We start from the raw sequence: 10,437 nt of genomic DNA, 5'->3' as shown, positions 1-10,437 counted from the left end.
CTCCAGCAGATATAGCACTCACAGCTGCCATCCACACTAAGACACTAGTGCCTTGGGCTTTTGAGCGATTAACGTTCAAGCAATCCCAAGAGAACACGGCAAGCCATGATGTGACCACAGCAGAAGGAACGGTGCTTGCCTCCTCCCGGGAGATGCTTGCAGGAATCTTGAGTGAAATGAGGTGGTCCGCGATTGGATATTAGCAACATCCGCTCAGCCCAGTTGCTTCTGACAGTCCTGTGTCAAAGGTTATGCATCTCCGAGGCTGACACGGCGACATTGCTTTTGGAGGTCACGACCTACACTAGATCAGTCCTTCCGCAGTGTCACCCTTGTCCAGTCGAGTGACCGTGTCTCCCAACTCGGTGACTTCTCCAACAAACTCATATCTCAGCATGACTCCATCCCCAAATGCATTTACATCCAAGTCCTGAACTGGAGATCATGAGGGACACATTTCGAAGGGGGGTGGAGTATCAGATTATACCATCTGGGGAGTCCTGTGCCACATGCGACACTCATCTCGACTTGCACTTGACCAGTGCCGGGTATACGGTAGGAGAAGTTCTTCTTTGACCAATTTTAACTGTCTTTCTAGAACCCGGACAATCGGTGAGACCTTGGATGATGCCATGGTGCAGAATGCGGAGACTCGAATATTCCTGTGCAGATTTCATCCAGCCCAATCGATATATCTTCAAAGTTGACAAAAGAAACCTTGGCAGTGGCCCCGTCCCGCCCTTGGGAATTCAGAAGTGGGATGTCTCCCCGTAGATCGCTACACAGTGCAGGTAACGATAAGCGCCGGGGCTTATTCCAGGTGTCTTGAAATCTGGAACTCCAAGGAGCAAAATGCAGATGCAGGATTGGTCGGACACCGTAATTAAGGAAGATCACCCAGTCAATAGTAGATGCACTAGTAGATGCAAGGTCCCGACGCGCCAGAGGATAACCGGCAAGACGCGTATGAATCACAGATGAATACGGAGTACTAACCGACGACAAATGGAACTTGTTTGGAATCCGCTACAACTTGTTTCATCAATTAATCAGGATGTATGGTGTGAATAGTCTTGAAGATAAGCATGCTTAGCGTAAGCGTGTCAATTTCAAAAGCCATTCAACCCCCCAGCAGGTGATGATACCTTGAGAAAAACCGCCGATCCCATTTCAATATTGTTATGCTATTCCCGCCCACCCCCACCGCTGGCAGCAGCTCCGACTCGGGCAATGTGCCATTGCGGTGCTGTGCGCTTCAAACTTATATCATCTCCGCCCCTGCACGAGTCCCACACCAACAACTGCAACTGCTCCATCTGCACACAGAATGGCTGCTTGTTAGTGTACCCGCTCAGCAAGGATTATGCTATCATGAAAGACGAGGCTGTACTGAAAGATAATCGCTTTGCCAAGCACACCGATTTAGTGGGGAGTGTGGAAGGTAGTTGTTTCAGTCGTCTTTCAGAAGAGGAATCCCCACCGGTCACTCCCATCAATGTTCGTCGAAGTGCCCTTGTTACAGTTGGCAGCTATTAAGTATGTCAGGTGCGACTACGATGGGGACATTAAGATTGAGAAACTGTTTTTTTTAAAAAAACAATTTGGAAAGTCCGCCGGGAAAGAGGATACAATCTAGATCAGTTCTTTGCCTGGTCAGATGATTCTATAATTTCGGTCAATTGATGACTCAAAAACGGTCCACTTAGGTCGTGTGGAAAGGATGGCAGGTGAAGTAGAGAGCATATCATGAATAAGGAATCCTAAGTAGAGTTTTACAACATGGATGCATGGATGCATGGATGCATGGATGCATGGATGGTGATGGAAAGGAAGTTTGGTAGGGCACAAGGGAACAGGAATATCTTAAGATGAACACATTGTATTCTCAACCGGTACTTCCGAAGAGTACTTGGAGTACTTGAGACATGTGGTTGGAGTTCAAATGCACAATAGGCCGGCACAGACTTATCCACGATCGACATGACTGTTCCTCGCGTGGGCATCAATTCCATCCGGATCTCAGAACCTGGAGACTGGAGAGAGTGACTGGGTGGGTTGACACAGTCAGACACTCTAGCCTGGTGACAAACCCCCCCCCCATCACATTGAGGGGTATGTTGCATGTCAAAGCACCCGCAAGTGGTGTTTTTTTTTTATTAGCCAAGACCATGCCAGTCAGGTACACCTCGGTCCCTGAAGATGGGGGGCATCCAAAGACCGGCATGTTTTCATGTCATCTCAAGGAGTCGTCTGGCTTGGTCACCCGTGTAATTAAGGGTTTCTGGGGGAATTCGAAAGGTGACGGAAGGTCCAGAACAGAGGGATCTAGAAATTGAAACCCTCTGTCTATCCCAAGATCTCAAATATGTTGTATCTGAAAACTGAGACCAAAAATACTTCGGCCACTTGCATTCTTCGGTGTGTACCAATAGTTGGTGCCCTTGTAAATCCCCAACGCCCCTGAATCCTGTCCGATTGGATCCTTTAACGTTTACAGGAATGACATCCTAGCCAAATGTATTTAAGGAGATCAGAATGCAAGTGATGTGGGAAATAGTAAACAAGTCCGGATCGCGTGTCGGCGTGCCCGCGTGCTGCCTTCCCTTTTCGCCCTCTGTCATGTCGACTGCAACCTCACTAGATCCTCATTTTGCAATCCCGGCATATTTAAGAATTGCATTGACCTGCTGCGTCGCAGTCCAGGTAGTCCCTCGTTTGCGATTGAAAATATTCCTAGTGGTGCCCCTTGCACCGATCCTGCCTAAATAAAACCCGCATCTCTATACCTAAATACATCCACTGCGTAGTCATGCGCATCTCTTCTCTATCATTTCCTTTGGTGCTGGGCCTTGTTGGGTCTTCTACCGCATATCCCTACCGGGAGCCAGAGGTGATCTTGCGTCGCAAGGCGGAGAATCAGGCCAAGGCCGATGCTGTCAAGGAAGCTTTCCAACATGCATGGAATGGATACGTCAAATATGCGTTCCCCCATGACGAGTTGCACCCCGTGAGCAATGGGTTTGGTGACTCCAGGTGAGCATTTCTGATTGTACAGTTCTTGCGGTGAACCGACTTGACATTTGAGGTAGAAATGGATGGGGAGCCTCTGCTGTCGATGCGCTGTCCACCGCCATTGTCATGGGTAACCAGGACGCGGTCCAAAAGATCCTGGACCACATTGAAACGATTGACTTCTCCAAGACCGAGGATGAGGTCAGCCTGTTCGAGACCACTATCCGATACCTTGCTGGCATGTTGTCCGGCTATGATTTGCTCAAGGATCCGGCAACAAAAAGCCTTGCCCCTAAATCAACCCAAGTCGACGCTCTACTTACCCAGTCCCGGAAACTTGGCGAGATCTTGAAGTTTGCGTTTGACACACCATCCGGTGTTCCTTACAACAACATTAACATTACTTCGAAGGGAAATGATGGCTCAAGAACCAATGGTCTTGCCGTAACTGGAACTCTGGTGCTGGAGTGGACCCGATTATCCGATTTGACCGGTGATAATGAGTATGCGGAGATCAGTCAGAAGGCCCAGTCGTACCTTTTGAACCCTCAACCATCCAGCGGAGAGCCGTTCCCCGGCCTGGTGGGAAGCAACATCAACATCTCCAACGGTCATTTCACTGACGGTGCTGTCTCTTGGAACGGCGGTGATGACTCGTTCTACGAGTACCTGATCAAGATGTACGTGTATGACCCGAAGCGATTCGAGTCGTACAAGGACCGCTGGGTTCTCGCAGCCGAGTCGACAATCAAAAACCTCCAGTCGCATCCCGCCCCTCGCCCAGAAGTGACCTGGCTGGCCTCATACAACAACGGCCAATTCGATCTCAACTCACAGCATCTGACCTGCTTCGATGGCGGCAGCTTTATCCTGGGTGGCACCGTGCTGGATCGGCGAGACTTGATCGATTTTGGCTTGAAGCTCGTGGATGGCTGCGAAGCTACTTACAACCAGACCCTGACCGGGATTGGACCAGACTCCTGGGGCTGGGATCCGAAGAAAGTTCCATCCGACCAACGGGATTTCTACGAAAAGGCCGGATTCTACATCAACAGCGGCTCCTATGATTTGCGCCCTGAAGTGATCGAGAGTTTCTACTACGCGCACCGCGTCACAGGGAAAGAAATTGTGCGTCAACTCTCTCTTCTCCTGATCTCTGATTCACACTGACCCAGAGACAGTACCGCGACTGGGTATGGAACAGTTTCAAGGCGATTAATGCTACCTGCCGCACTGACTCGGGCTTTACTGCTGTAAGCAACGTGAACACAGCTGGCGGCGGCTCGAAGTACGATAACGAGGAGAGCTTCCTCTTTGCTGAAGTCATGAAATATGCGTACCTTACACATGCAGAGGGTAGGTTGCTCGCCTGGCCGATCATCTGTCTCCTTTCTCAAATCTTTGCTAATGGGATTTGGTTTTATATAGATGCCCCATGGCAAGTTCAGAAGGGTCAAAAGAATGCGTATGTGTTCAACACTGAGGCCCATCCCATGCGCGTCTCGCATACCTAGGCTTTAGGATTTTCGAGCTGTCAGTGCAGTATATAGTGCAAGCAGCAAGCTATACTATTCTCCGTCACTCTATTGATTCTTGTAGTCATGTTGAGCATTGCCGCTTCGAGTTGCAATCCGCCCCTAGATCACGCCAGTCATTCAGCCGTCATCCCTCTTGTGGCCCTCAATCACAGGTCTGGTTCTGTCTTCGTGGGGAAAGTGGTCGTTGTAATTTTTTTGTAGTCTTATTTCATGTACCGGAATTGCGGCGGGCGATCTCAACTGAGATGTCCGAGGTCGTCCTCTCCCTACCGGATCGATTGCAGGAGATGGTTCATGGAATCGCCAGTAAAATGTCCAATACCATTGCCTCCATGGACTGGGATCTCAAATCCGGATGAGAGAATGACATTAATTTCATCTATGGGAGCTGAAGTCGGATGGGCCGGGTGCTTGGTGGTAGGGCACTAGGTAACCACATATGCAATTGATAAGCGATGCTTCGTTGACGTGACTTCATGACCGAACTTTCTGCTTTTTTCATTCTTAATTGGCCATTTTGCGCTCTTGAAAGGATAGCCTGTACAAATTATGAACTGAGCAGGAAGAAGTTTCGCGCACGCCAGGCTTTTCGACATGCAGAGAAAACCCGCCCTTCGTCACTGCTGATCGGTTTTGGAGCTGTTCAAGGCCTTTTTGCTCTTCTTCAAGTGGGAAACAAATTGACGGGGAAAGAACCAAGTCCAATGAGATTGGCTCGACTGGTGGAATTGCGCCATTTGTAGCGCTGGTGGCACAATTACTCGCTGAAATCAAATCAAACCCTGGATGCTTCGTATCCATGAAGGCGGAAGGCTGCCAATGCACGAAGTCCAGACAGAATGGTGTTATCCGCGAAGGGTATCACGAAAGCGCTAAGTTGCTAGATGCCCGCAAAGAGTAAGCTGCAGGATCGGCTTTGGAGATGGCTATGCAATTCTCTTGTAATACAGAGAGAGAGTGGGTGGTAATTTTGATTAAAATCCGACAACTGCCCGCCCAACACAGCCAGTAACCCAAAGATATGGCTTCCCTCAAACAAACAATCCTAGCAGCGCTAGTAACAACCTCCTCAATAAACACACACGGCCACTACCGTTCACGACCTGACCTCGCACCACCCCAACTAAATATCACCGTCCCCGCCGCACACTCCAATGGCTCTGAATACGTCTTTATCGCCCCATATTCTTTGGGTGGGACTCTCGAACGGCCCGGTCCGTATATCTACCGTAAAGACGGCGACTTGGTGTGGGCCGGTACAGGGTACTATGCCGGATTCGTGGCTAATTTTCATCCGACCACATACCAGGGGAAGCCCGTTCTCCAGGCCTTCCAGGGTAGTATAGACGGTGCCCATGGTGAAGGGTTTGGTCAGCATCTCTTGCTGGATCAGAGTTACCAGCACGTTGTTACCTCGACTGCCGGGAATCATCGTGTTTCGTCGATTCACGAGTTCAATGTCATCCAGGAAGAGACGGCTTTGATTGAGGTCTTTTATACGACCCCGGCAAATTTATCGGCATATGGTGGGAATTCCTCACAGCTATGGTTGGGGAATGGGATGTTCCAAGGTTTGTTGGTCGTGAAGTCGGGATGATGACTGGGCTGATTCTGGGTCATTTGCTAGAACTTGAGATTGCCACGGGAGAGTTGATTTTCGAATGGAATGCTTTGGAGCACGTTGACCCGTCTGGTAAGATCATTTTACCATATAACTCGACAAGCAAATCTAACCCCGCAACTAGAAAGCCTAGTGACATTAGGTTCCACAAATGCCAATAGCGGATTGTCTTCCGCCCAAGCATGGGATTACTTCCACATCAATAGCCTCGACAAGAATGAGGAAGGAGACTACCTTCTCTCGTCCCGTCACACGAGCACGATCTTCAAGATCAACGGCACAGACGGCTCAATCATCTGGCGACTCGGCGGCAGGTACCCCAGCTTTGCACAAATTGGAAATTGGACCTTCGGATTCCAACACCATGCCCGCTGGCACCCACAGCTCAGCCAGCCTGAAACGGAGGTAATCTCCTTCTTTGACAACTCTGGCGATGGCACTATCACCTTCAACAATGTGTCCCGGGCATTGGTTGTCCAGATCAACCAGACAGATCGCACGGCGACAGTCCTCCGCAAGGCAACAGCACCGTATGCTCTCCAGGCTCAATCCCAGGGAAATACACAACTACTTTCTGACGACCGCATCTTTGTAAACTGGGGATCGGAGGGTGCTTTCACGGAGTTCGGTGCGGACAATGAGATTCTGTACCATGCTTTTCTCCCGACGGGATCGGTCAGCTACCGTGGTTACTTATCGAACTGGACTGGTACACCGAAGGAGACTCCGGCACTGGTGGCGCTGAAAACAGCTTCGAACACTGTTGAGCTTTATGTATCTTGGAATGGAGATACCGAGACTTCGGCTTGGAGATTCTTTTGTGTCAACGGGAAGACGAAAACGCGGGTCGGTCAAGTGAGTAGAGACTCTTTTGAGACGGCTGTTACTTGGAAGTCAACTTTTGCACTGTCTTCTTCTGCTAGATTCATTGCTGAGGCGGTTGGTCCGAATGGAGAGTCGCTTGCACAGACAAGGTTGACTGCTGTTACTGACTCCATTTAATTTGCTGGCGTGAGAGCTAACGTTGGGTGACTCGAGATAAAAGACCGGCCTGAGACTATGCTATTCGATTGCGGTTACTGAGATTGCGCGGTTGTGGAAAGTTATCTTAATGGCAAGGCTTTCACACGTCAGATGAAAATTACCTCAAGGGACATTATAAAATGAACAGATTAGACTTGAAACGTTGGAAATTTCCCCGTAGCAAACCCTCGAATATGCCATACAGCTTCTTGAGAACATAACACGTATAAGGACAACTCCCAGTGGCCATCATGCATCGAATGCCTGTTTGGCATGTAACTGCTTTCCAGCCTTCCGAAGCCTATGACAGGCGGTGCAAACACGCACGCAAAGGATGAGGTCGAAGAGGCTGAATTGTAATCTCCTGTCAGATATAAACCGACGAAAACTCATATTCCAAGAAGTATCATAGAACACCCCAACTGGCTCGGGCTGTTCTCTTGCATCTTTTACCAAGGTATTGGTCAGAAGTAGGTGATCAGCCCACAAGATCATGGTAGTTTGACTTGAGGATATCAAACCAGAAAAGGGAAAACACCCGACGAGTAGTCTTTTCCATTCTGGTGATTGGTTGCCCTTGTTCAAGCGCTTGATTTCAATGGTATTAGGGCTTTAGGGCTTAGGGTTTTTAAATTGCGTGTCTGGTGGTCGAGCATTCATTGCAACTTTTACCAATCGAGTTCTTTTTTTTTAAAAAAATGAGTCCAACGTCAAATTAAAATACGATCTAGAGATGTATTTCCCATTTGAGTATCAAAGCTGTGAAATATGCAAAATCTATCCAGGCAAACTGTATTTCAAGATTAGGATCATGATTCCAGCCCGGCAGATCAGCGAGATCTTTCGCCGGGGCACCACGTGTAGAGTTGAGAGCATCACCCCCAGGTCTCCACATCCACGAATTAGCTAGGTCTCGCGGAAGAGACCCTTCTATCAGCTCAACGACATGTCTTCCGATGTTGGGCAGAAGCTTGAAGCCATGACTGTAGCATATACTGTTAGCAAGCCGCTTATTATACAGAGATCCGCATTTTAATAGTCAACGCACCCGCTGTCTCCCGTGGCCAGAATGAAGTTTTTCCACTTGGGATGTTGGATGATTGCGCCGCCCTAAAATGCGCGTGCTTTTGCATAGACCTCCAAGACCCCAACGGCACTTAAGTGAACCCCAAGCCAGAGCGCAAGAAACATACCCCCTGCTCGGATGAAAAAGATAAGCTCAAAGCATATCTAGAAGCGAGGTCCTACAACTGATTTATAGATGTAAATCCAAAACAACTGAAAACACTGTCATAGCACAAGCTAATGATAATGACTGACACAGAGCCTCCGATCTCAGAGTTACACCATGATACTTCTTCATTCTCGGATGATGCAATCAGTCATACTCAAGGGATTGACATGGAGCATTATAAGGCCACTATTCCGCTATGGAAGCGAGTGTGGCAGCATATTTTGACACAGATGATACTTTTGAGCATTCGGGCATTCTGTGGACCAGCAATGGCTGATGCAATTACCGGTGAGAGGGATTTATCCTTCTCCACTACCGAGGCTACAAAGTGATCTGGACCTTTCGCTGATATTTGGCAGGCCTTGGTGGTGGTATGAAAAAGGCGACAGTGGCGGAGTGACTTCTGATACCTATGTTGCCTTTATGATCATCGAGTGTGTTGCGTGGGTGCTTCAAAAAACGAAACCCTGGACACAGGGGATGGTCTTATACTGACGGTATTCCAATAGCTTACCATTCGCACTGGTGATCACTCCCTTCAAACGCGTTGTCCGGTCTGACGGTACCAAGATTGTCACTTCAGAAACGCTTTCCACCAAGATGGAAATCAAGCGTATTGGAAAAATCATAACCTCAAAACTAATAGTGCCATCTGCGCTTTGGGCACTTTGGTCATTCTTTTATTCGCAAGCCTGACAGTCAACACCGGGCTCAACATTCAAAAGCGACAAAGCTGATATATTTGAAAGCGGTACTTGGAACGCACATCTCGAAACCTATTTCACCGTTCGTGCTCGCGCTCTCTCATCGCTCATCTCGAAACCTATTTCACCGTTCGTGCTCGCGCTCTCTCATCGCTCATCTCGCCTTTCTTTTGCATGTAAGTTGAATCCCGCGAAATTATTCCATCAACCCCAACTAGTAATGATGCTGATCAGCATTGGCTGTTTCGGCCTCGGATTCATTCTCGACAGGAAAAGTCTCAGCCAGCGCCGTCGTGCTCAGGCCGGTCTCTACACAGTCGTAATCCTGAATGTCGGCGTCTACGTCTGGTCCATTATTATGCAGAGCAAGTTCAAGCACCATGATCCTGGCGCCATCGACTGGGACAGTGGACGGTACGCTTCGTCATTCCTACTATAGTTCTTTGTGCAGACTACCGGTCCGCTATCCCAGTCGTTAATGTATTGGCTGTTGTCGTCTTTTACTACGGACGCACAGGGTAAACAACTCTTCTTAGACTCTGACCCAGATGTTGGACGTTAATGGAAATGTTAGAAAACGTTCGCAATGGCGCTACATTTAGATGCATCGAAGCTATTGGTCAGGCTATTGCCTACGGTATGAATACCCAGATAACAAATGATCCTTTGGTTGGAGTAAGTTCAATACCCTATTCATCTCCATTTACCGATAGTTAGCAGAGCATTTTCAAGCTGCGTGACATTCGCCCTACTAGGAGCCGCTTTAATCCCCATGATTATGCTTGTAAACACAACACCGGACCATATCCCTGCAGATTTGGTTACTGAAGAACGGAATACTGCTTGTGAGAAGATTCGAGATGTCTGAGATTGTTCTCAACATGGGGTTGAGCTTGACTGTCCATTTCGTGTCCTCAACTCGTTGGTTTCTTTCACAGTAGCGTCTTAACTATCTTGCTCGGTATAACAACAAACAAGATCCCATGGCTTCCTGGATTTTGGAATGGAAGCCTATCAACTTCTCATAGCACAGTATGATAATTGCTACGCCCTGGCTTCGGCTTAATTTTGACCTGGTTGATGCCCCAAACACGAGCCTTTGCATCCAGTGATTTTTATTGCTACTACCTCTCCCTTTTTGTACCATTTTTTAAACTTGGCTTTTCTTGTTAGCTTAAGTGAATCTTGGCATGTGTATTTCATTGTGGTCGGCTTCATTTCACAATGACCATTGACCGTAAAGTAATCGCTCAGAGCAAATTGAACAACACGGGTTTTGTCACTTCCTTCTCGAGGGCTGACTTT

The 10,437-nt window shown here is 48.3% G+C and overlaps 3 protein-coding genes across 3 annotated transcripts; all 3 read left to right on the top strand.

The window, feature by feature from the left end:
* Positions 1–2,809: 2,809 nt before the first annotated feature.
* Pdw03_4799 (Mannosyl-oligosaccharide 1,2-alpha-mannosidase) lies at positions 2,810–4,526 on the top strand (the record flags this gene model as incomplete). Its single annotated transcript, XM_014675313.1, has 4 exons — positions 2,810–3,033; positions 3,090–4,140; positions 4,194–4,368; positions 4,441–4,526. 4 exons carry the CDS (start codon positions 2,810–2,812, stop codon positions 4,524–4,526), a joined length of 1,536 nt encoding a protein of 511 aa, XP_014530799.1.
* Positions 4,527–5,571: 1,045 nt separating this feature from the next.
* Positions 5,572–7,173, top strand: Pdw03_4798 (Guanylate cyclase activating protein 2; the record flags this gene model as incomplete). The annotated part of the gene is made up of 3 exons (XM_014675314.1): positions 5,572–6,121; positions 6,178–6,243; positions 6,296–7,173. The coding sequence occupies 3 exons, from the start codon at positions 5,572–5,574 to the stop codon at positions 7,171–7,173; spliced, it is 1,494 nt and encodes a 497-aa protein (XP_014530800.1).
* A 2,182-nt stretch (positions 7,174–9,355) lies between these two features.
* On the top strand, positions 9,356–10,000 carry Pdw03_4797 (Major facilitator superfamily, general substrate transporter; the record flags this gene model as incomplete). Its single annotated transcript, XM_066100842.1, has 3 exons — positions 9,356–9,546; positions 9,735–9,769; positions 9,888–10,000. 3 exons carry the CDS (start codon positions 9,356–9,358, stop codon positions 9,998–10,000), a joined length of 339 nt encoding a protein of 112 aa, XP_065956242.1.
* Between the last annotated feature and the right edge of the window lie 437 nt (positions 10,001–10,437).

Source organism: Penicillium digitatum, chromosome 1 (assembly GCF_016767815.1).
Source record: "Penicillium digitatum chromosome 1, complete sequence".
NCBI lineage: Eukaryota > Fungi > Ascomycota > Eurotiomycetes > Eurotiales > Aspergillaceae > Penicillium > Penicillium digitatum.
The sequence above is the reverse complement of the archived record's forward strand: the minus strand, read 5'-3'. Positions and strand labels throughout refer to the sequence as shown.